This window comes from Asterias amurensis, chromosome 14 (genome assembly GCF_032118995.1).
Source record: "Asterias amurensis chromosome 14, ASM3211899v1".
NCBI lineage: Eukaryota > Metazoa > Echinodermata > Asteroidea > Forcipulatida > Asteriidae > Asterias > Asterias amurensis.
In genome coordinates this window covers 10,583,077-10,610,487 of record NC_092661.1, presented here as the reverse complement: position 1 = coordinate 10,610,487, position 27,411 = coordinate 10,583,077, and the positions used below count along the sequence as shown (strand labels likewise).

At 40.6% G+C, this 27,411-nt stretch overlaps 1 protein-coding gene across 2 annotated transcripts in view; it reads left to right on the top strand.

Annotated features, from left to right (window-relative positions):
- LOC139946984 (beta-chimaerin-like) overlaps positions 1-27,411 on the top strand; it is a 77,134-nt gene that overhangs the window by 22,792 nt on the left and 26,931 nt on the right. The window contains exons 1-2 of one of the 2 annotated variants that reach the window (XM_071944786.1): positions 15,109-15,693; positions 23,711-23,798. In XM_071944786.1, the coding sequence (XP_071800887.1) occupies positions 15,156-15,693; positions 23,711-23,798 (626 nt within the window). In that variant the 5' untranslated portion in view covers positions 15,109-15,155. Of the gene's footprint in view, positions 1-15,108; positions 15,694-23,710; positions 23,799-27,411 lie in introns of those variants that run through there. The other variant, XM_071944787.1, reaches the window with a different exon arrangement.

The following is a 27,411-nucleotide window of genomic DNA, read 5'->3' as shown; positions in this document are numbered from 1 at the left end:
TTCTCACTAGTCTTTTCATTCTTATCTGAAAGCACACAAATTCGTCCAACAAGGGTATTTTTTCTTTCATAATTTTCTCGCAACTTTGATGACCGATTGAGCCCAAATTTTCACAGGCTTGTTATTTTATGGTTATGATGGGATACACCAAGTGAGAAGACTGGTCTTTGACAAATACCAAACGTGTACCTTCCCTTTAATTTGGCAATTTTTAAAATGTCCATACCCTCATCTTATCTAAATTAAACCACTTCCTCAACATATATCCACCACAGATATAAACACTCTCCAATTAAAGCCTACATTGTACTAAATGCAAACCCAGAAACCAAAATTACTAATTACAATCGCTGCACATTAAAATAAAAAAAACGAAACAACAACGGGCGTGGCAGCTCACAGGAAGTCAATCTGAGCAGGGCTATAGAAAGGGCTTTCCTGTTTAACAAGGCTCGTAATTAACATCCTCTTCCCCAAACTGGTCGCCCCGACGCTAACTTCCACCTCGACGCTAACTCCCACCTCCTCGACTAAAAAAATGAGCTGAGTAAACTCCCAATTAAGGAGGAAAGACTTTCGCTGCGGTTTTGGTTGTCTTTTTCCTTCTCTGGTTGGTTAATTTTGATTGTAGATGTCAATTATAGGCTTATAGGAAACGTGATTATGAAACTAGGACTGAGAATGTGCGAGGGAGGAAGTTTGAATCCAAGTTAAAGGGTTTGGGTACTTTGTGTATGACACAAAACATAATGTCCACAGATTTACATTAAATTTAAACGGTTTGATGATAATGATGGTAGAAAGCTTCCCTTAAAATATAACTTGCTGCAGTGCCGTAGTTTTAAAGAAATGGGTAAAACAGTGTGACGAAAATAATTTTTGATTTTGGGGGTTGAACAAAGAGTTGACTAGAGTGGGATTCGAACCAACGACCTCCGGATAAACGTGCCGGCGCTCTACCAACTGAGCTATCTAGCCCTATGTTGGCGGTGTCCCTATTTTGTCAATACCTTTGTTTGTAATTTTTGTCTTAGGAGACGAAAACTTGTGTTTTAGCAGGGTACGACATATTTACATGTATGTGGCTCTCCTGAAAACATTGCTCTGTGATTTTCAATTTTTTTTTCCTCAAAAACTTGAAGACTGATGAAGCTGAAACTTCTACAGGTAAATACAAACACCTTTATTCACAGTGAGGAGGGGATGTCAAGGCCATAAACTTTCTCTACATACATACAAAAGGTGTCAAAACTCTTTAAAGATGCTATGTCAGATTTTTTGCCAATTTGACTCAAAAATTTTGATTTAAAATTCAATAGGTATTTTGATGGGGGGTCGAGAAAGTTACAAGCTTTTATTTGAGCCATTGCTCGAAAAAGTCTGCCAATTATCAGTAGCAGTGAAATAAAGTGCTCAAAATTAGTTTTTGTCGGGATCCCGACAATATATCACGTGACCAGTTCTTATGTGTTTTATAAGAAACGTTTTAAATTTTTGTCATGGTTCCTGACCATTAAAAGTAAAAGTTAAACTTGTTTTCGTTAGAGCGGGTGATACTCTTTGAAATACCATTCACTCAAAAAAATCTATTTTTTAATGTTTGGGGCCAAAAATTTGACATTAGCATCTTTAAAGGGAAGGTACACTATTGGTTATTGTCAAAGACCAGTATTCTCACTTGGTAGTCGTCGAAGTTGCGAGATAATAATGAAAGAAAAAAACTTCCTTGTCACACGAAGTTGTGTGCTTTCAGATGCTTGATTTCGAGACCTCAAATTCTAAATCTGAGGTCTCGAAATCAAATTCGTGGAAAATTACTTCTTTCTCGAAAGCTACATTACTTCAGATGGAGCCGTTTCTCACAATGTTTTATAACATCAACCTCTCCCCATCACTCGTTACCAAGTAAGGTTTTATGATGATAATTATTTTGAGTAAATATCAATAGTGTCTAATGCCTTTAAGAGGGGAAGCAAGTGTTAGTTTTGACGTCTTGAATGGATTGCCTGTAGTTCTTCTCTCTTTTTTGTCTCTTATTTTTTTCTGTCGGGTAATAATTTGAGATGCATCATTTTGTTACGGGACACTGTACACGCTAATCTTGTCATCATTTCATTAACTGATGATGGAGATTACACGCATAGAAACACGCAGTGAATAGAATCATGACATGCAAAATGAAAATCTGCCTGATGAAACTTTAATGGTCGCCTTGATCCTTTGGAAATGTGTTGATTAAAACATTAACTTTTTGTTAAATTCAACTTATTACAAGTGATGCAGCATATATTGCGCCACAGCACGGTAAAACATTTACCAGTGCTATGTAAATTTGATTATGCATGAATTATTTCTCAATTTCAAAGTTTTCATTGATTTCTAATCAACGGGAATATTTCAGTTAAAACAATTACAGGATGCTTACTATCATTACCAATTACCTGTAAGTGTAACGATAAAAATGACATTTTGGAATATTGCCAAAGTTTATGTACGGACCCTTTCTTTTAAAGAAATGTTTGCAGTGTAAAGCGCTGGACACTATTGGTAATTACTCAAAATATTGTTGCATAAAAACTTACTTGGTAACAAGCAATGGAGAGCTGTTGGTAGTATAAAACATTGTGAGAAACGGCTCCCTCTGAAGTAACATATTTTTCGAGAAAGAAGTAACTTTCCACAAATTTGATTTCGAGAACTCAGAATTAGACTTTGTGGTCCCAAAATCAAGCATCTGAAATCACACAACTTCGCGTGACAATGGTGTTTTTTCTTCCATTAATATCTCGCAACTTTGACGACCAATTGAGTTCAAATTTTCATAGGTTTGTTATTTTGAGCATATGTTGAGATACACCAAGTGAGAATACTGGTCTTTGACAATTACCAATAGTGTCCAGTGTCTTTAAGATGTGAGAGGAAAACCCCAGGGGAAAATCCACACAATCAGTTAGGAACTAATCCATTACAATTTTAAAAGCAAGTTTACAGTGGGATTCATAGCAGGGGTCAACAGAGGGTGAAAGGCAAGGAAAGAAACCTATAATGTAAGTCAACGCTAAGAACAATCTGACAATCAGAGTTATACAAACCAGTGTATTTACCCCCCTCTCCCACCTCCGCCCTTCCCCTTGTCACAACAACTTCCACCCTGGGCGGTCCCAGTGTCGCAGCCTCCTGTTTCATTGTCCTCACAAGTTACCCACCCACCTTGCTTCTGTCATCCTAATTCACTACAGGTACCCTTTATGACCCCCCCTGTGCCTTTCCAAACTTGAACTGCAATAGATATACCCCAGCCCCCTCCCCCCCCCCCCTCCTAGTCTAGAGTACCCACCAGTCTGTTGAAAGTTAAATGGACACGTTTTCTTGGATCCGGCGAGTTGGTCCATGAAAAGCATTTGGTAACCGTTTGTTATGAAACGCAAATGGTTTGAAAGATGTTTTAAAAGTAGAATACAATGATCCACAAAAATATGCACGTTTTTCCTCTTACTTTACTGTCCGCCATTTTGTGAAGTCAATATACTGACTCTACAAATTGCGTGCCGTGTTACATGTTGTTCACCATGTACATGTAAAAGAGAAACCACCCCATTTTGAAGCGTATTTTGTGGATCATTCAATCATTGTATTCTACTTTTAAAATAAATTTTTGGGGGTAAGATGTATTATATAACAAACCCTTTATAAAGGGGCATGTGTCCCTTTATAAAGGGGCATGTGTCCCTTTATAAAGGGGCAAGTGTCCCTTTATAAAGGGACACTTGCCTTGGATCGGGCAAAAATACACACACAGGAAATCCCATGTTTACTTGTAAATGACCACAGGAATCCGATATGTTTTAAAACTTTCTACTTATTGTTTTTCTTCTGCAACTTGGGGGGCCCCACTGAATTTGTAATCAAATTTAGTGTAGGAAGTTTCTAATATTATGTTTGTAAAGCATGTTAAAAGTGCTGTGTCTGCTTAGCGGGCCTGAAATTGAATCTTTGAGATGGTGAGGCCATTTTGTATTTTGCGAAAGGGGAATTCCATTGGAAAATCTTTAAAATCTGTGGGCAACTTTTGAAGGGACACCAAGGCCATGACCAGGTCAACAAATGAGAAATGTAATGTTTATTTTAAGTTGGCGTTTTTTTGCTCCCCAAATTGTGTATTTTATTTTTGCGTGTCAGCCGACAATTTTCCTGTATCAACACCAGCGATACATGAATGTTACTTTGGAGAACGCTGATGACATTTCTTAATACACTCCCCCTTTAAATTAAAACGGCAGTTTTACAATCCGGGTTGAGGGATTAGTCGCCCATAAAGCAAATTATGAATGAGGGAAACAATACATTATTTGTCTGTCAAGGCCGTTAGACCGTGCATCCGGCCAAAGACAATTGAACAATTAGAGTTAACGACTATGAACTCGCAAGAACAATCGGGAGTTATTAAAGGTTATTTTACCCAGACACCAGACGGGATCCATAGCTGCTGAGGAAGTATGCCAATGAGGAAAGTCATGTTTTAAAATAGGCAATAATTTTTTCGGTCTTTTTATTATTTTTGTTGAGGGGGTGAGGGTGTTCACTAAGACACTCATTGTGCTGAATGCTCCCTAAGGAGTTGAGAAAGTTTTGAGGAATGGGCTGAGTATACTCGATAAACAGGGATAATAACGCCTTAAAGCACCTAGATCTACAAGATGCTTGGGCCACCCATTCCAAACGTTATATCAAACAATTCCCTGTGCACTTCTTATTCACAATAAAACAAAAATTGTTTTGGGGAAATGAGTAAAACAATGTCATGAAAATAATTTTCGTCTCATGAGACAAAAATTATTTTAAGCATTTACAAACGTATTTTCATGACATTATTTTACTCATTTCTCAAAAACTACAACACCTCAGTAAGTAATATTTGAAGGGAAGCTTTCCACTATCATTATCTTCAAACCATATAAGTTTATTGTAAATCTATGGACATTTTGAACAAGTACCCAAATCCTTTAAGTCTGTTTCATAAAGTGCCTTGAGTGTCAATTTGTAGGATTAAGATTATCATTTTTATCATATTGTTCATCGTTATGCTGCGGAGTCAGAATGGCAAGGAGGGGGGGGGGGGAGATGCTGTGCCTGCATCCAAATCATCCAATTGTTCTGTTTCAGTGAACATTGCTCGCTGGAATTCTGAGTATCAATCCCATTGTGTTTCAAGTCAATTGATTGGGACGTTCCATCTGTCGTTCCAGTCACCTCAACTTCACTCCCAAACCACCTACTAATCTATTCATGTAATTCCGTGACCTTCTACGTGCAGATGGTGCTAATTCTGCCTGCTGTCGCCACAGCCACCTTCTTGCAGTTGCACCATCCTCAAATTATGCGTAAAGGAAAAAATTTGACCCCCCAGGCGTGGTGGATTTGTGAGAGAGGCGTACATGAGCGGTGATTTGGCTTGATGATGCGAAGGGTCTGAATGCTTGCTAATGTGCGGTTTTTTTAATGGGGTAATTATGTGAAAAATTGTATTATAGCAAAAGTAGGTTTCCTTTAATCAATTGGCTCACGAGTAACTACTTCTTATCATCATACCTTGCAGGTAAATAATGAATACTAAAGAGCCTTGAGCGTCACTGAGTAACGGATGCGCGCGCATAAGAAGCCACTCGTAATTATTATTGTTATCATTATCTTTGTACGTGAAAACAGCTTTGTATAAATGACTACCTGTGCGTCCATTGTATGCATCTAAACATGTTTTAATATGCTTAATTAGCATTAGGGATAAAAAATATTAATTTCAGTATACATGCAAGAGTAAAACCAAAATTAATAGATATGTGTTGTGCAATGAAGTAGACATGTCTGTAAATTTGCTATCAGAATTATCTTCATGTTTTGTTGATACAATGTCGGGAGGTGTTATGAATTATATAGACTATGCTGTAGCCAGTGTTTGCATTTTTTATATATTTTTTTCATCAAGCATTTCTTGCGGCCATGAATGTACAGTATTGATGGCCCTTTTGTTCCGTAGCATCCCATTGTTCAGGATTGTCATAAATTATGCAGAGTATTTGCAGCGTTGGATATTCCGTGACGGGGGATGAGGGCAACCAGGGATAGCCGGTAACCGTCAGCTGGGGACCAACTGATTCAATCCTCTCTAAGGATTGAGAGCGAGAGGATGAGACCAGAGGATGAGACGAGAGGAGGACAAGGAGGAGGAGGAACTGGAAAGCGGGAGGAAATCGGGAGGAAAACGACGATGCGGTCTCTCTAAGAGGATTATCAAGATGTGAATGGGTACTGCTTCTGTTATTTCTGGCTGCAGTTTTTGCGCCTAGGCACCTTTTTGTTTGTAGGCAAGGACTTTTAAAAAGGACAATTTACTTAGAATTTACACCGCTGTGGTGACATTGTGATTGGAATCTCGGGTTGCGACCGCTACATGATAATGATGATGATGATGATTTAGAATTAAATTTGTGTACAGTTTACTCCAACTTAAGAGGATTATAAAGATGTGGATGGGTTCTGCTTCGGCTGTTTCTGGCTGCAGTTTTTGTACTACATTATGGCACCTTTTTGTATGTAGGCAAGGACTTTTAAATAGGACAATTTACTTAGAATGGGACATTGTGAATGGAATCATTGGTTGCGACCGCTACCTGATGTTGATACAGAATTTTATACAGTTTACTCCAACCTAAGAGGATTTTTGAGATGTCGATGGGTTTTGCTTTGGCTGTTTCTGGCTGCAGTTTTTGTACCTACAATATGTGTTTGTGTACCTACATGTAGGCAAGGACTTTTAAAATAGACAATTTACTTAGAATTTACACTTCTCGTGTGACATTGTGAATGGAATTTCTGTTGCGACCGCTACATGATGATGATGATGATGATGATGATGACTTAGAATTTATACAGTGTACTCCATACCTAAGAGGATTTTTAAGATGTGGATGGGTTTTGCTTCGGCTGTTTCTGGCTGCAGTTTTTGTACCTAATAGGCAAGGAGTTTTTGAAAGGATCTGCTTAGAGTTTATATGTTGTACTCCGACCACCCGGGCTTGATGTAAACAACTGGGATTGTTTTTATTGTTCAGGGATATTTGAAGGTCATTACTACAGACATGTTCAATGCATACTGGAGGTCTATAATTGTGGTATTGATTGATGAGAATACTGTGGATGTGAGTTTTGTTGTTGTGGAGCGTTTGAAGTGTGTCGTTAAATAATACTCTGTCATTCGGCTGTAAATCATTCAAAATTGAATCATTCTGGAGAAAACTTGCCTGTTGGATACGTAAAATGTACATGAATGTGAGTTTTTTTTGGGTTGCCTGAAGTGTGTTGTTGTGTTAGTAAGACTCACGAGTAGGGCTACATTCACGAGTAGGGCTACATGTATTTTGGTTGTATTACTCATTGAGTGTATTGGTCTCGAACCTGTCAAGTGGCTGTAAATGATTCAAAATTGGATTATTCTTGAGAAAACATGCCTATGGAATGTCCACACATAAATTGATTGTTGTATTTGATACGTAAATTATACATGGATGAGTTTTATTTTTGTTGACAGTTGACAGTGTGTCGCTGTAATTAGTTAGAATCACGAATATGCATTTTGGTTGCTTTTTATCCATTGAATTTATTTGACTCGAATCTGCTGTGTGTAAAGCAACAAATAATTTGAATGTTCCGGAGAAAACTTTCGTACATGTACATGTATGGGATGTCTGCATTTTGCGCTATTGATAAGGAGATTTTGTGGATGTGAGTTTTCTTTTTGTTGACAGTTGGAGGTGTGTTCCTGTACCAGTTCATGAGTCTGTGTGGTTTTGGCTGTATCACTCATCGAGTGTATTAGACTCGAACCTGTTAGGTGGCTGTAAAACAAATCAAAATTGGATTATTCTGGAGAATACATGCCTATGGGACGTCTACTTTGCGATATTGATACAGGACAGACATATGTAAATTGTACATGAAGGTGAGTTTTTATTGGTCCGTATTGTGATTGAGGTTTTCTTGTTACACACCATTTATATGGGACTTGAGTTTGAAACCATTTGAACAAGCCAGGCAGGACCACTTGGAGAGAAGTTTGATTGGTCCTTAGAGGGCAAGAGTTAACGCTGCGGGTTCAAAATCTTTCCTCAAGCAAACACCCAACGAAAGCTAACATCTACATGTATGGAGATTTAACCAGCAATCTTTTGCTTTGAGGCATGTTAGAATGGCTGGTTACTGCTGCACCTGTAAGTGCAAGTTAAATTCTGATGTCTTACTCTGGAGGCTTTACTATGTCCGGCAAGACGGCTGACCCCTCACATATCCTGACGCAATTTCTAGGGACACCGTAATCAGTTTGGATGACCTGAGAGGAGCTATGGCAGATAAAACCAGGGAGGCGTAACAGAGTGTTTTTGATTTCAATTGTGCTAGTTTGGCTGGGCGCTGCCAGTTCACATCTGATGTCTTACTCTGGAGGCTATTCCATGTATGGCAAGAGGGAGTGTGACCACTCACATCCTGACACAGTTTCCAGGGATTCTGGACTCAGTTTGGATGACCTGAGAGGAGCTATGGTGGATAAAACCAGGGAGGTATATCGGAGTGTTTTTGATATCCACTGTGCTAGTTTGGCTGGACGCTGCCAGTTAACATCCAACATCTAACTCTGGAGGCTATACCCTTGTCTGGCAAGAGGGAGTGTGACCACTCACATCCTGACACAGTTTCCAGGGATTCTGGACTCAGTTTGGATGACCTGAGAGGAGCTATGGTGGATAAAACCAGGGAGGTATATCGGAGTGTTTTTGATATCCACTGTGCTAGTTTGGCTGGACGCTGCCAGTTAACATCCAACATCTAACTCTGGAGGCTATACCCTTGTCTGGCAAGAGGGAGTGTGACCACTCACATCCTGACACAGTTTCCAGGGATTCTGGACTCAGTTTGGATGACCTGAGAGGAGCTATGGTGGATAAAACCAGGGAGGTATATCGGAGTGTTTTTGATATCCACTGTGCTAGTTTGGCTGGACGCTGCCAGTTAACATCTGATGTCTTACTCTGAAAGCCATACCCTTGTCTGGCAAGAGGGAGTGTGACCACTCACTTACCCTGACACAGTTTCTAGGGACACAGGACTCAGTTTAGTTGACCTGAGAGGAGCTATGGCAGATAAAACCAGGAAGGTATATATCAGAGCGTTTTTGATCTCCACTGTGCTAGTTTGGCTGGACGCTGCCAGTTAACATCTGATGTCTTACTCTGAAAGCCATACCATATGTACAGGCCTGATACTTCAGGGAGTCAACAAAGGCGATTGCCTCCATGCCCCTGGTTATTGCCTTGGTGCCCCTGAAATGCTCATAGTAGAAATTTACAATTTCCCCATCTATATGGTGCCCTTTATCAAGTAGAAATGCCTTAGTAGTGCCCCTACACACATACATACATACACATACATGTAGGGCATTTTTATAGCGCCACTACGTCAAGAACGCAGCGCATTAACTAGGATATAGAGAATGTTTGATACACTTCTTAAATGTCCTTTAAAAAACAAAGCATACAAGTAAACATGTGCAGGCCTGCATTATTAATAAATGCACTTTCTACAGGGGTTTTAATGAACGCTTTTTCTTCTGAATACATGTACATAATGCACAATGTAGTTGTGACCAGATTTCACAAAGCACTACCAATACTAACTTATACTGGTCTGAAGATGAGTTGTCAAAATCGCTAAAGTGATTTGTATCGTGACATCACACTTGACTATGGAATTAAGATTGATACTCAGTAAGATTGATCTAAGCTCGTTGTGAAAACAGCCCCAGGGGTTGGAGTGCTCTAAGCAACACTGAATGATGGATTTGAGTGCTATAAGAAGCCACTGTTTTTATTATTGTATTATTACAAGTAAAAGTTTCCTGCTTTCTGCATCCAAAGCATTGGTCTTAAAGAAGTGTTTAAGAAGAGAGATCTACCCTAATCATTCAAACTGTATGATGTAGCACAAGCAACCACAACCTTTCCATCTCCAGCAGTTCCGTGCTGAATGTCGGAATCCTTCCTACAGTTGATGAAATACCCTTCAGAACTCGGAGTATCAAAACCAAATGTTTGATTTGAACCATATTGAGCGTACTTTTAAAAAAAAGATCTTCTTTATCACAATTACCATCAAGAGATCCCAGAGGGTATTTCTGTGCGCAATGACAAGGATTTTTAACAGCAATATCTTACGTTTGTCAGTGAGAAAACAAATCTCAATTGATTTGCAAGTGGAACCGTCAAACCTGTACAAAACCCCCACTGAACAATCGGTCAAGTGATAAGTTACCTCCATCGATGACACATTTGACCTCAGTAAACAACTTCATGTCGGGTTTTGTTATTACGCAGGCGGACCACGAGTCATTAAGTTGTTCAGTTGGACATTTATATTACTTAGAAGAAGTTGTTGCTTAGAGGAGATTAGCGGGGAACCGGTTTATACATAATGTACACGTACATGTAATTTTAGGTGGTAATCGTGTCAATTAAGCGTGATTAGTTGGTGTTTAGCTGCTGCTGAAAAAAGGAACGAGTTCTGTTCATTTTTTTTCAGGAAGGTTCAGTTTTAGAGGTTAAGTTTTGGAGGGGTACAACTCTATAAGCATTTCTAGGAATGTCTCGGTCCAATTAAAGGATTGATTGTGATTGAACTCAAATCACCACAGGTCTGGCATTTCATCTTTGATAAGGCGAAGGCATTTTTAATTTGTAAAGGTCACATCCGTTGGAAAGTGATCAACAAAAAAGTTGAGAGGAAACTTTTGAAGGGGCATCAAGGTCAAGTCTAGGGCAACTGAGGCTGTAGCTTCTCTTAAGCCTGGGGGACTGTGCGACTAGTGTCGAAGTGGTGACTTTTGATTGCTTAGTCGAGTCGCGACTGCCTTTTTTCAGCTGCTCGATAAATCCTGCTGCCAGGACTAGTACTACAAAGTTAGTTGCCCAGGCTTAGCTTCCATCGCCTTAAGGCCTGCTGTCCAAGCAAATGAAAGGACACATGCAAACACTGCTTGCCCTCAAATTCTAACTTGCATGCAGCTTTTGTCTGACTTCAGGCCTGATACTTTAAGGAGGTTTTGGAGGCGATTGCCTACATAGGATTGCCTACATTGCCTTGGTGCCCTTAAAATGCTCTACTGTAGAAAATTATAATTTACTCATATGGTGCCCTTTACCAAGGAAGAAAATGCATTGGTGCCCTTGCCCTTTAAAAAACGAATACAGGCCTGTGACTACAAACCAAACCTGTATCTGTGTCAACAACATGTGATGAAAAAAACCAAAAACCAAAATGGTTGCTAAAGCTCTTGTGAGGGACCCAGTAGTCTTGTCTGACTCCCCCTCGACCGCTTCCGCAAGATAACGCTAAATCTTTCATTGAACTTTATTCCTCGTGAAACCTTCCTAATAAAGTTTGGTTATCGCCGGTAAAAACGTCAAAGACGTGGTGTCTCTTTGGCGTAATCCCACCACGCAAAATGGGAGCGCGTCAGCTGTTACGTCCTTGTCACACGCACACACACTGGGCTTGTCCGACTTGTTGTTTTTTTGTTTTTTTGCAGCGTTTTTTTTTTAATTGAAGGTGTCTAAGATGATATGGCGAGATGCAAGTAGCAATCTGGTGACAAATGTGCCCGATCACGGTGATTCATAGCGCACTGGGTTTGTGTTGAGCTGGGCTCTTAATAGCTTGTTGGCTTATCAACCCCCAATCTTATTTTGTGTTCATCGACAACAAAGGTACGATAACCCTGGAACAAACTATCCCGATCGAGACCGTGAGATTGGTACCTATTGGGGCTTTTGTTCCTGTCTTGGATTTAACTAGCCACTGGGGCTATACCCCCACTGGGGGCTCTTAATAGCTTGTTGGCGTTTTGGCCCCAATCTTATTTGTCTTAATTGACAACAAAGGTAGAATAACCCCGGACAAAATATCACGGATCGGGACTATTTGATTGGTACCTAATGGGGCTTTTGTTTTCGGTTGAATTGAATGTGTCTGGGATGTAACTACCCCGACTGGGGCTATACCCCCACTGGGGGCTAAGATTGTTGCTTTTATTCATTGGGCTTATGTTTTTATTGAGCGGCGGGTGTCGTGAATAAATTACACCAAATGGAGGCTAAAGTCGATACCCAAACCGACATCCAAATCTAACAACTTGTTGACCTTTATCATGCTACAGCCATCTTTGTTTAGTTACCTTTGTGTTGTGCATAAAAACAGTACAGATTCAGGAAGGGGACCAGACTATTTTCCAGAAAGTCTCAGTTCAATTTGACATTTGACATTCTTACAAAATATCTAATTGTTTTTTCTTTTTCTTCTGGCAAATACCAAACTGCGTCTTCAATTATCAAAGAACATTTTATTTAGAGTCGGCCGGAACTAATTTCTGCAGCTCCAGGAGCCAATGGGACAATTTGAAAATCTCTCAATCTTTCGGAGACACTGCTAATTAACCAGATCAAAGCGCTGCTTGTATTCCTCCAAACCAAATACCAAAAAGATTACTATCTGCCCAAGCAGGCCTTCCTCACTGTCTAGTAAGGTCTCATCTTCATAGTCACACGCTAGGCTACAAGGACCTACTGTGCCCCCCCCCCTACTTCCCTACCTCCCCCCTCCAAGTAATCCGGACAGGTAACTCATTGTTCCTTGGGTTTTCCTTGGGTCTTCCTTGGGTCGTCCTCGATATGCAAAAGACAATGTCTGATCGAAAAAACAACGTCTGATCGTGTGTCTGTCGAGAAATGATTGCAGACATTGAGGGACGTTAGGTCCCAGTCCACCCCCAATGCTATTGATCATAGAGTTATCAAAGTTATTATTAACTTGAGTTGTTATGTTTAGGTAGGAATGAAGTAATGTTGGTTAGTATCGTTGGGGTGGGGGCAGTCGGTTTTGCAGGGCAGGGACATTGTGTACTTAACGTTTTAATTGACTTTAGTAGTGCATGTCTGATAGAAAGACACACCTGGCACAAAGAAAAAGAATTCTGCTTATAACTGTACTTATAGCCAATACTGAACTAGTGAGATTTCTAGTAAGTTTTGAAGCTGGAGAAAGTGTCCATGTCCAGGTAGAGTTTGTTCTTAGAGAATTGTCTTGCTTAATTCTACTACCGCAGAGTAGATTGTTCGGGTGTTCGAGAGACTTCTCAGTTCTGAAAAGAACTGTCCTGCTTATTAACTATTACCTGGGCGGATGGTATAGAAATAGGCTGGGACTACTACGTTAGCTTATAGGATCGTAATTAACTGTACTACTGTGGAGGGTAAGCACAAACTTTATTAGTAAGACTGTCCTGGAAGTACATGTAGCCTGGGCCCTCTGTCCACAGTGATTACCCGTACGGCGATCATCTAGACTACAGGGAATCCAACAATTCAAGATGGCCGCCGCATGGTTAAGTTCAAATCCATCCCAGCATCCTAGATGCATTTTGTTTCCCCCTCCCAGGGTAGACAGAGGATCTACATATCGTACAATCATCGAAATTCAAATTGTCAACTGTTTGCCGGTTTGCCCCGAAATACCGCCCAGGGGGTCGCAGTCTAAAGCCAAACAGCGGACATCTCAGCTTTCACGCCAATCAAAACGATGTCTTCGCGCAAATCCCGGTGCATTAAGCGTTGATTGGGGAGGATCAAGCCAAAGAACATGTGCCCCCTTGTGAAGCTTTAGAAAGGCTCACTGCACAATTGCGGCATCCTGCCACCGCCTGAAACCAACCACTTCCTGCCACTGTGACTGTATTGGTCAGGAGGGTCTATATGAATATTCATAGACTCCTTTCATTGGATTGTGTTTTAGAATAATTTGCATATCCATTCCTGAGAAAAGAACATAGAAATGGTCAGGAAGGTCCATATGAATATTCATAAGTATGAAGACTCCTGTCATTGGATTTTGTTTTTGAATACTTAGCATATCCCATTCCTGTGGACAGGCATAGAACTTCATGTATAATTTTATGATTGTTCATATTTGCAAATCTCTTGTTAGCCTTCTTCAAAATTCTGACGACTGACTTGGTTGGAAATCTACAAGTTATGTGGAGTCACATTTGACTTTGGTTGTGACAGGTGCTCACATGGATCACTCATCAAGAAGTGGCAACAGTTATGAATATTCATAGGGGTACAGCTGGTTTGCTCATTGGTCCAACTTGCTCTCATGATTTGCATAATAATCACTGGCAAGTTTTAATACAGCAGGGAACCCATTCATGAACATTCAACACATGGGTCATTCACTATTGTAAAAGAAGCTGATTTGCATAGCGTCAGCCAATCAAGAAGGGCCAACCTGAAAGGGCTGCAAACCATTGGATAGTGCATCACAACTCTTCCACAACTCATGAATATTCACAAGAAACTTAGATCAATCACAATCTGCACTCAAGTTAAGCAAATCATGAATATTCAACATGTGACATCAGCAGTGGCAAGTTTCTTTCAGCTCACCACCAATCCAATGCATTCGGATCCAGCGTTGGTTAAAAAGAAATAGATGTGACACGTATGCGAGGGTTTCCTGAAGGGGAAGCAGCCCATTGAGAGACTTGCTATAAATACCAGAGGGAGACCAGTTAAGTAGGGACTACTAGAGACTTGTCAGGTCAGGAAGCGAATCAGTACGGGTGAACGGTCGTTACTCGTTATACCGACCGTGGGACTTTTACACTCCTCGCGGACTCTTGCCACGGGCCTGTGCAAACTGCGCCTCTGGTCGTTTCACACGCACTGAGTGCAGAGCTGATAAGGAAGGAACAAATCTCAGACCATTGTGCTGTTTATAGAGACTAAACACATACAGTGGATGAATGAACTGGATTCAGCGTTTTGGAACTTCAAACAAGCTTTCTGTGTTCTCAGAAACAAAGCTACATGTAAGATGACGATTTTGTTTTGAGGTTTTGTTTATTTGTTTTTTTGAAAGCGAGATATAATTTCTGGAGATTTTCTGTTGATGGACTCCGAATGCACTGCGGTGATCAAGCTTAGTGTCAATTGATTTTCGTCCGATCCCCGAGTTTTTAGTGTTTCTAGTACTGTGAACAAAGGAGAGATTTAAAGATGGCGTACCCGAGTTATGCAACGCTCAACAATGGCTACCGGCACCAGCGCAGTCACCGCCACATGCCGCAGACCAACCCGCGCATCTCGTCCCGTCGCGGCCTCCACCGCAACATGAACAACAACCAGAAGGTCTCGGACATCATGTACGGGGCTGAGAGGCCGCGCATCAAGATTGCCACCAACGGCTTCTTCGTCGATCGCAACAACAACAACAAGCGGCCGCGCGACATCTTCAAGAAGCCGCAGGACCCGCCGAGGCCCAAGAAACAGCAGCCCGTTTTCATGGAGACGTCCTTTTTGAATGTCTACCCCGACGAGTACTCTCTTGACCCTCCGAGCCCGGTCATCCAGGCGCCGCAACCGTCCATGCGCCCCGCCTCGCCGCCTCCTTGCGCTCCGCCCGTTGACAAGAACGATCTCATCAACTCCTATCTGAACTGTGAGAACCGACAACGGAGTAACACTATGGATTATTTGAATGAGGTCAAACAGTACATCATGCGGACGGCAAAGAAGAACCGCAGAAAACCTATGTGTGAGGATAACTTTTATATTTTAAAATCACCCCCTCTCTCTCTTTCCTAATTCACCCCCCTCCCACCAATTCTAGCCAGTCATTTCACCAAGTTATATTTGAAGCTTTGCATGGTGTGAACAATAAGAATTAACTATAGTAAACTTGCGGGTACAACCATGTAATGAAGTTCAGGCCTGTGTGCTTCATTTTTGCAAGGGCAAGGGCATCAAGGCATTTTCTCCTTGGTAAAGGGCACTCTACGAGGAAATTGTGAATTTTCACGGGAGCATTTCAAGGGCACCAAGGCAATGACAATGGGGCAAGGAGGAAATCGCCTCCGTTGCCTCTGTGAGGTATCAGGCCGGAAATCTCTTTTATAAGAGTGTTGGCTCTGAAAAGAGCTGGTTTGGTATCACATTTTCGAACATTATACTCAGCTTGTCTTCTTTTTTACTCCCGAAGCAGAGCAAGAATATTGTGCGAAACGTCGAGACCAAACCGGCTCTTTTTAGAACCAACACTCCCACAAATAAGATTTAATACATGGTTGTACCTGCAAGTTTACTATTTATTTATAGTTTATTCTTTATAACCATTCACTGTTTTGGTTATCACAATCTGGAAAGGCAATCAGAACATCCATTTATTGAAAACGTTTTTGGTGGCGACTGTGAAAAATGCAACCCTGATTTTGTCTGAGCTTGATGGATAATAGGCCTGAACAGCCAAACTAACTATACATTTTGCTTGGCATGAGGCCAGGCATACAGGGCCAATTTTCATTGTAAGCACTTTAAGCACAAAATCTTGCTATGCACAGACGAATATTACTAAGCGGAGCAAGGTTACCAGCTAAAATGCAACAAGGTTTACTTTGCTGAGACTGGTCCCCCATTCATTTCTTGCTTAGCAAAGAAACTTCCTTAGCAGAATTTCCTGCCTTACAGCTTTATGACATTGGGCCCAGCTCTTCTCAGTCAGAGTTTGGTTGTGTTAGGATTTTGATGCTTGCCAATTTTTGGGGGGATCAGGTCGGCTCAGTAGTTTCTTTCCCTGCCTTTCACCTCTACTGTGAACCCTGGTTCGAATCCCACCTCAGACCTGGATCCTTGCATGTGGATTGGGTCTTCAGTCCCTACCTGATCGCTTTGATTTCTCCCATTTTGGGTTTTCCTCCCACGTGTAAAACTGAACACCTTGCAACCCCGACCCAAGTGTGGTCTTAGGTTACGAGTATTTCAAAAAGGGAGTTGTGAATTATATTCAGTTCCTGCCACTTTTAAAGGCGAACCAACGGTTACTGTTTTTTCCCCTGTTCATCCTGTAAGTGGCATTAATTGTGCTTTTGGACAATAGAACACATATTATCAATGTACTTGAATATGTGCACAGCCACAATCATTGGTAAACGTTTTGTTTCAAAGAAGCAAACATGAGCAACAGATAAATATTGAGATGTAACTCTTTGCACATCTTGTATTCGACAATCTCATGAGCATTTTTTTATTCATCATTGATACAGCGATTGTACCGTAAGTAACATTAAGATAACTGCTACATGTACATCAATAGTTTTAAAATTGTCGTTCATAAAATGGAGGACAAGAAAATTGTGTACCCATGATTATGGCTTTGCCCATGTAACTGAAGGTCTGTTGTATTTTTTTTTCCACCTGCCAGCCCATCCCTAACTAAAATGGCGTTGTGAGATTGCAAAACTATAAACTATACTTATACTTCATGTACTTGGGGTTCTTTCAGAATAACTGATCACATTACTTAAGTGCTGCCATTGTGGCTGGTCCATAAGTTAATAGCATATTAAGTTCCGAAAAAACGTGCGTGCGTATGAGGGAAAGAAAGAAGTACCGGTATCGCCATCTTTAATTCCACCCGTCTCCTCTGCCTTTCCCCCGCTTGGCCGCCAATCTGCCTGCCAGTGTTTCATGAATACCCACCACCGACTATAGCATGTCTGAACCCCTACTCTAATGGAGGGGTACCGTTACCCCCCCCCCCCCCCTATCTACCTTCTCTGTGCTGGCCTCTCCTTTCGGCCAATACAAGAATGCTCATGAAAACCCAGCATGGACTATAAGTGTCTAAACCCGTCTTCTAGCGGAGGGGCTACCCCCCTTCTAACCTTTTCTGTGCTGACTTCTCCTATTGGCCAATACAGGAAGGTTCTCCTCTCCCTTCCCCCGCTTGCCCGCCAATCTGCCTGCCAGTATTTCATGAAAGCCCATCATGGACTATACAAATGTCTAAACCCTTCTTCGAGGAGAGGTTGCCCCCCCCCCCCCCCCATCCACCTTTTTTTGGGCTCTCTCCTATCGGCCAATACAGGAAGGTTCGGCTCAAGCAAGATGTATAGTTACCGTCCCAGGGGTATGCTTAGCCTAATAGAATAAGAGCATAGGATGGGGCAAAGAGGGGCCAGCACCTGAGGCAATCCCCCTAACCATACCTTCTCTCTAATATTACAATGTACATGGGCTTCCTTGATGGCAGGGGAACGTCTGGGTTGTATCAACCCAGGAGACTGGCCAGGGGATGTAGACTATAGAAAATCCCCCCTCGCTATTTCACCTTTTTTTGGTACAGTCGTGAATTGAGGCGAGCAGTATAGAGTTACTTAATAGGAGTGTCTTTAAGAGGAGAAAGTTAAACCTTGGTTTTGGAAGAGTAAGGCCGTACCTGAATTGACTATCCGAATGGCTACGGCTAGATCGCAGCGTCACTATACTTTGAAGTATAGGACAACCCTAGCAGTCAGTCATTGTCATAGATGTACATTATAGCTGTTCATTCAGACACGATTTAAAGGCAGTGGACACTATTGGTAATTACTCAAAATAATTATTACCATAAAATCTTACTTGGTAATGAGCAATGAGGAGAGGTTGATAGTATAAAGCATTGTGAGAAGCAGCTCCCTCTGAAGTGACGTAGTTTTTTGAGAAAGAAGTAATTTTCCATGAATTCGATTTCGAGGCCTCAAGTTTAGAATTTGAGGTCTCGAAATCAAGCATCTGTAAGCACACAACTTCGTGTTTTTTTTTCTTTCATAGTTATCTCGCAACTCCGGTGACCAATCAAGCTCAAATTTTCACAGGTTTGTTATTTTATGCATCTGTTGAGAATGATACACCAAGTGAGAAGACCGGTCTTTGACAATTACCAAACCCAGTGTCTCTAAAGCGCAGTTCATACACATACTTCCTGCGAATGCAAATGCAAACACGAACGCGATACAAACTTGACATCACAGCCCTGTTTTTTGCAGCAAATGTTTCACAGGAGTTGAGCCAAAATTAACGTACTGAAGTTAATTATTCGTTGCGAAATTGTGACCTCAAAATTTGCATTAGCATTCGGGATCGTAAGAAGTATGTATGAACCAGGGTTATGTTGCTTGGTCCAGTAAAGGTGCTATTTGGTTCTCACCCGTTTGTGTTTTTTTTTATTAATCAACGAGATGTTATCATTGATCACTGTACAGTGAGTTTACAATTCTACCCGGAAGACCAAATCAATTCATATGTGGCATTTAACTAAATATTATTTTTTAAAGCTTGTTCTGTTATACAGTATTCAAAACTACACTGAGTTTATTTTTCTAACTGTTGCCATTGATCACTGTTTAATGACTTCACTAACTCCAGTTCTACCTGGAAGACCAAATCAATCCATACATGACATTTTTAAAACAACATTACATCAGTCAAAACTACTCAAAGTTTATTTTTCCTAGATTTTTACCATTGATCACTGTTCAAGGACTATTCCGAGTCAAAAATCTATCTGTTTGTGGCATTTCTAATAAAACTTGACAGTAGTCAAAACTATTCTGAGTAAAAAAAATTCTGGATGTACCGTTGATCATTGTACAGTTTCCAGTTCTACCTGGAGCACCACATCAATAAGTGACATTTCAAATAAAACTTTGCAGTAGTAGAAAACTACACCGTGTTTATTTGTGTCTAGATGTAATCATTGATCACCGACAGTAATTCAGAAACTCTTGTACATGTCAAAGTGTCCCGGTCGTCGGATACAGACCAATTCAGGATGTTTTGCTACCATCACAATGTATTGGCTTCTCTAGATGATAATTAATGTGTTTTTTCCCCGGGTAATTATTCCAACTCTTCAGCATCCCTCGGGGAGGTTTTGTAGATTTGTTGCATCAGTTTTTTTCCCCCTTTTTTTAAATGTATAAAAACAGCAATAATAAATTCTAATGCTAGGCTTCCTCGATACTTCTAGTTGAGATTTGTCTCCAGAGAGGCTTCTGGAAGTGCTGTAATTTTCAACATTTGGGAAAATCATTTATTTTCTAATTTGCTGGGGAAAAAAACAAGAAGACATCTTCAATCATACTTAAGTCAGGATCGGAGGAAGGGTGGGGCCAAAAAGATAATTAGCTCTACCCATGTTGTGTTTGCACCATTTTGAGATTATGTACACTTGTAGCATCGGGATTAGCTTTTTTGAGGTGCGGCATACGCTATAGGAGTGCACTGTTTGGTTTAGGTGTAAACAGACAAATTTGACCAAACCCAATAGTATGAATGTGTTCTCCATATCTCAAAATGGCTTATTGGCCCTTGGGTCTCAAAAGTTAAGGTTGTTTTCGAAACCAGGGCTAAGACTTTGGCTTGGACTCTGGTTTCGAAACTAAGAATATCTTTTATTCTCTTCATATGTCCCCAAAAACGGCCTAAGAATGTCTCTTATTTGCCAGCTTCATATGTCTCATTTTCAGTTGCCCTGTGCTGGTTCTGTTCAACATGTCCAACAGGTAGCCAAAAACGGCCTATGAATGTCTCTAATTCGCCAGTTTTACATGTCCCCTTTTCAGTCCCTGTGCTGGTTTTGTTCAACATGTCCAACAGGTAGCAATAATTAATTGAATCGCAGTGGTCTGGCAGTCTGATTACCTGCCAACTCTTTCCTTCCTTCTCCCACCCTGACCACGGGACTTAACTTTGTTATCTTCAAGTTTGACCTCGCACAATCCGACGGGGTCATCTGCGTACATATGCATTACATTTCTTTTTTTATATAATAGCCGAGAGCTAAACATAAGTGTCCCTCAGTCCTTATGGGTACCGGCAACATGGTTTCCTCACCTGGAGTGGTTTTCATTAACGCATTACCCAGACGCACCGAGTGTGTAATTGGCAGATAATCAAACCAGAGCACAGATTGTGGGATATTTGTTTCAGTCGTGTACCAAACAGATTCTCCCCCCCCCCCACTTTCCGTCTTTCTTAAAGGAACATTACAAAAAATTTGTTTGCTTAGGCCATTCCATATTTATCAGTTGGTTTATAGATTTTTAGGGGCTGAAAAAAGTCGCCATACAGGGGGGAAAAAAGATGATGATAAGGGTTGACAATCTAAATCCCTCGGCCAACTATCATACGATGCCATTAAAGGAACATTACAGAATCGGTTTGTCGCAAAACAGTTGCTAGTAGTGTTTAACACTTTAATGTAATCCACCATATACATAAACTGACAAACCTGTAGAAGTTTGAGATCGATTGGCAAATTGGCATTTTGCAAAAATGAATAAAACACTCACTCATTGATAAACTCTGAACGGGAAATTAGTTTTTCTCACAGAAATATTTCCAAGGGATGTTTTCTACTATCATCATCATTAGACAGTGTAAGTTGTATGCAAATCTGCGATCTTAGACAAGTTTTTTTTCTTACCAATTTTGTAAATGTAAGAGCCTACACTCCCACAAAAGAGATTTACACATGGTTGTACCCACAATATTACTATTTATTTATAGTACCTTCAAATTCAGTAATGTTCCTTTAAGGGATATTTCATTAAGAAGAAGCAGAAACACATCGAAACACATAAGTGTTTGTCGTTCAGGTACATTTAGTAAAGCCTGTGAGCTGTCAGTCAGTATTGTCGACTCTCCCCTAATGGTCAACGAGGTAATAGTGATAAGCAACTTACCGTTACTCGTTATACTGAAGGGGCTCCCTTGTCTGCCGCGGTCACGGGGGCCGCAGGTGCGCTGGCGGGGCAGGTTCGATAAAAGTTCGGAGGAAATTGAGTTAGACGACTGTTCAAATGTTGTTTTCCACTAGATCGGATTCAATTGGAAGTTGAAACCCTTAGTGAAAGATCAGCGTGGTCGCTGAAGGAGCGATTGCTATTTATGCAACGATTGAGTTGTGAGAGAAAATAACATGCATTCAAAAGAAAAAAGCAATCTATCAATAAAGTTTCAGTTAACTAGTTTTGAAAGCTCTATACTTTTATTTTGTCAAGAAGGAAGGGTTGGGACTTTTTGAGTCTATGAAGGAGCCGCGAGCGGATATGAGCGATTGCTTTTTATGTAATGATAGAGATGTGAAGTTACCGAAGTTAAAATGTATTCGGAAAAAAAGAAAAAAAAACAATCTGTCAATAAATTTCAGTCAACTAGTTTTGAAAGCTCATTTGATTATTGTATCAAGAAGGAACAGTTGGGACTTTTGAGTGAAAGATCAACCTCGTGTGGACGCTGAAGGAGCGATTGCTTTTTATGTAATGATTGAGATGTGAAGTTAAAGAATTTAAATTACATCGGAAAAAAAGGAATCTATCAATAAAGTTTTCTTTAAGTTTAACTAGCTTTGAAAACTCTGCGTTTATTTTGTCAAAAAGGAAAAGTAGGGACTTTCGAGCGAAAGATCAACCTCGTGCGGACGCTGAAGGAGCTAATTGCTTTTTATGCAACGATTCAGATGTGAAGTTACTGAAGTTAAAATACGTCAAAAAAAAGAAAAAAAAAGAAATCTATTAATAAAGTTTCAGTTAATTAGTTTTGAAAAAAGAGCTTAATCATAGCACCCCTAAATACCAACTAATAAATAGTAGAAAAAACTGTTTGAGCTTTCGTAGCAACAATTGATTATAAGCTTCTGTCTTTATACATGCTCTCTTGTTGGACTTAGTATGAAGGGCTGTCAACTTTCTTAATTGGAAATGTGTATGTCAAGCTAGTTAACTAGTTTTGAAAGCTTGGCGTTCTTTTTGTCAAGGAGGAAGGGTTGGGACTTTTTGAGTCTTTGAACCCAATAACAATTTCTGGATATAGTTATAAAGGGAGGACTCTTTGTGCAAATACTGGGTTCATACATTCTTAAGAGGAAATGATACTGTAACACAATTAGGTAATTACTTCGTTTTCCAAAGCTAAAGTGGTCTACATTAATGCTAAGGTTGGAACCAATTATCAGGAGAAACGGTTGCATACTGTACTAGTTTGAAGTGCTGTCAACTGTCGTAATTGGAATTATGTACGCCGAATGAAAACACTTAGAAAAACATGCGCATAAAACAGGTAATTTTGTGTACGACTTTTCCAACAGGTAAAATACTTACATTTTTAAAGTTTTATTAGACTTGACACTGGCATAAAAATATAAATATACAAATCGATACATGTACATATACTTTCCATTTTCTTTGTTTTTTATTTTACAAAATTTGTTTTTTATTACCCAAATTTACTCATACTACCGAGTTTACCCCTAAGGTCCAGTGGTTAAGGTGAATGGGTAAGGCCAGCACTTGATCCTCCTCAACAACATTAATTTTTTTTTTTTTTTTTCCACAGCAATTGTTGTACATGTATGTACAGTACTTAGTACATACAGACATACATGTACATTTTAACAAGTACAACATGATCACTTTGTTAGTGCAGTTCTCAATCCAACAGAATCAAACAAGTATGCAGTTTGAGTTGGATGGTTATGGTTTTAAAGATAACGATATAATAATAGTTTGGGGGGCTTATCATCCTTACTCGCAGCTAAGAGCTGAATTGCGAAGGACGCGGCTACAACGTGTTGGAGAAGCAGGCATGCAAGGGCGCCTTTGGCTGCCAGCCACATCAACACATTATGACCACGGAGCACAGCCAAAGATTGAAAGTGTTTGATTTTCCCCACAGATTTTTTTTGTGTCCACACTATGTTAATCACTGTGTCTTTGGTACTTTCTTTTCACCAGTATACAACTTACAGCAGGAAGCCCCCAAACCGAAGCGGATTGTGTGCATCTTCTCAACAGACAATAAACCACACCACTATGGTAGAGAGTAAGTATTTGCAACAAGCACCCTTGCTCCATCTTCTCACCCCCTTCCAAATGTCTCTTACCAAAGGTCAGGGTTTGTCCTTAAAGGCAGTGGACACTACTGGTAATTACTCAAAATAATTATTAGCGTAAAACCTTACTTGGTGACGAGTAATGGGGAGAGGTTGGTAGTATAAAACATTGTGAGAAACAGCTCCCTCTGAAGTAATGTAGTTTTTGAGAAAGAAGTAATTTTCCGCGAATTTGATTTTGAGACCTCAGATTTAGAATTTGAGGTCTCGAAATCAACCATCTGAAAGCACACAAATTCGTGTGACAAGGGTGTTTTTTCTTTCAATATTATCTAGCAACTTCTTTTAGGCATCTGAAAGCCCACACACATTCGTGCAAGGAGGTTTTTTTTGTTCTACTTCACTACTCTCTTACAACTTTGATGATCAGTTGAGTCAAATTTGTAATTCTATGCATATTGGGATACATGAAGTGAGAATTCTGGTCTTTGACAGTTACCAAAGGTGTCCAATGCCTTTAACTTAACTAATTTTGGGGCACACATTTGTGGTTTACTTTGTATGCTGCATTTGCCTTAGGGTCTTTAAGACTTTTAGTGCGTTATTTATGACGAGGGTGTTGCAAGCCCTTCGTAACACTTCTACACGTAAACGCAATTTCCCCCCCCAAAAAACATCTCCCAGGTACGTTAGTACAGGACTATTTTTATGCATCTGCTCCGAGTTGGAAATTTGAGAGATTCTGAGTAATTGCAGCTCTGTAATTTCAGGATATTGACTGAAATTACTGACGTAAATACCCAGTCCATCCGCCAGGTGTTGAGCTCCCAGACCATGGTCCGTTATGTATCGGTTACCTGTGTCCACTTGTCCAACCCAAAACCCCCATCCCTGGACCTGATTATCTCATTAGGGCACATCAGACGTCCGGCACAGCCTGGTAATCAGTAACACAGTGTTATTCAGGCAGAGATTCTAACCAACGTATTAAAGGGAAGGTACACGTTTGGTAACTGTCAAAGGCCAGTCTTCTCACTTGGTGTATCCCATCATAACCATAAAGTAACAAGCCTGTGAAAAATTGGGCTCAATTGGTCATCAAAATTGCGAGAAAATGATGAAAGAAAAAACACCCTTGTTGGACGAAATTGTGTGCTTTCAGATAAGAATCAAAGACTTCTAGGCTCTCCATTGCTTGTTACCAAGTCTATTTAGAAGTTAATATTTGATTTGAGTAATTACCAAAGGTGTACCTTCCCTTTAAAGGGTTTGGATATGTTTTTGTAGTTCAAGTTTTTAAGCCATGACATGAAATCAAAAGCTCACAGGGTTTGAAGGTAATGCACTAAGGCCGTGTCCGAAACGGCTACAGGGTAGGGCGCGCGCGTCTGCTTATTCTTCAACACAGGCAGACGCGCTGATCTAGACGTAGCTGTAGCCGAAGTCGTCGTTTGGGACACGGCCTAACCAAGTAAGTTTTTATTGCCGCTAATTTCTAGGAGTGGTTACCAAATGTATACCTTAAATTCAAAGGGTTTCGATACCTTCGGCAGATCAAGTTTTTGGCCATGACATGCATCCCTACTCACTGTGAATGAAGATGTGTGTAGTATGATTTATCTGTAGAAGTTTCAGCTTCATGAGTCATCAAGTTTTTTAGCAGAAAATAAAGTGAAAATCACGGAGTGATGTTTTCAGGAGAGTCACGTAAATGTCTGTTATACAAAATATACATGCTATAATAATTTGTCATCTCACTGAGACAAAAATTATTTTTGGGACGATGTTTTTCTCATTCCTCAAAAACATACAGCACCACAGCAAGTAATTTTTTTCAGGGAAGTTTTCTTCCATCATTACCTTCAAACCATGCTATAATAAGTTTCGTCTCACTGAGACAAAAATTATTTGGGGGACATTGTTTTTCTCATTCCTCAAAATATACAGCACCTCAGCAAGTAATTTTTTTTAGGGAAGTTTTCTTCCATCATTACCCAGGCCTGTATGCTTCGTTTTTGAAAGGGCAAGGGCACCCATGCATTTTCTCTTTGGCAAAGGGCACCCTATGAGGAAATTGTAAATTTCTACTGGAGCATTTCAAGGGCACCAAGGCAATGGCAAGGGGCAACGGAGGCAATCGCCTTCGTTTGCCTCCGTTGCCCCCGTGAAGTATCAGGCCTGACCTTCAAACCGTGTGAGTTTAATCTAAATCTGTGGACATTGTGTTTAAGATTGTGGCATACAAAAAGTACCCAGACCCTTTAAGTGTGTGTCTGACGTACAACCAGTTTGTGCAGTATTATCGTTTTATTTTTAAACAATGAGGAACAGGTCGGGGGCGGGTGAAGATGATAAAAGAAAAGGTGGAGTGAATATGAGAAAGAGGAAAACAATCTTGGGGAGGATGTGGGGATGTTGAGGTGGGGAGAGGGTGTATTTGGGGGGGGGGGGGGGGGTGATGGAAACCGGGTATGACTGGTCCTTAGGCTGCCATTCAACAGGAGGGTTAATTATCCGTTGTTTCAATCCCACCACGCCTATTGACCTTTGCTGATTTATGGGTTAACATAGGAACAACCCAAGCCTTAATGCGGTGCAAAGAATGGTTAACTTTAAAGGTGTGTTAGGCCCACATGATGGAAAAATAAACTTTGTCATGTAGCACCTTGTAGGGTTTACAAGGTGCTGTGCGCATTCAGCAGCCACTGCCAGAAACACCGCAGCAAACATTGTTTTTGCTCATGTTACTACAAAAAACAGTTTGCACATTTTCTCGATGCTGGATTGAATTGTTACTTTTGCAGCTTCATAACAACATGTAATGATAAATGGTGTTTGAAGCTTTGCATGGTGTGAATAAAAAGAATATAAATAGTAAACTTTCTGGTATAACCATGTATTAAATCTCTTGTGAGGGAGCATGGTGGCTCTGAAAAGAGCTGGTTTGGTCTTGACGTTTGAACAGTCTACATGTATGTTTTGACGTTTGAACGTTTTAGCAGTATACTCTGCTCATCTCTCCCCTCTCCTGAAGATGAGCCGAGTATACTGTTCGAAACGTCGAGACCACACCGGCTCTTTTTAGAACCAACACTCCCTCAAAAGAGAATGAATAGATGGTTGTACCCTCAAGTTTACTGTTCATACATGTAGTTAATTCTTAACATGCAATGATACCTTTAACCACAACCCCTGGATAGAATAAAAAAACAGGTAGATTTTGAAGATGGTGATTCACCCTTGGGAATAATTGGAAGCGATGCTTAAAGGAAAGGAATGATGCTGACAAGACTACTCCACTGTCTTTGAGTCACTCATAGAGGGAAAGAACAGCATTATAAAAACCAGAGCCCAATTTCATACAGCTTCCTCCTAAAGACAATCAGACCATACTGCCTCCGACTCTGCACTTTGCCGTGCACCCAGAACACCGTCTTTCCACCAAGTCGGGGCCCCGTGCCGGGCCCCCACTGCAGCCGGGCGAGAGCCCCGCAGCCCTCCTCGGCAGTACTTTAATAATGGACCGGGTCTTCACGTAACGCTCGTGGGGCAGAGCCCAATTTCATACAGCTTCCTCCTAAAGACAATCGGACCATTTTCTGT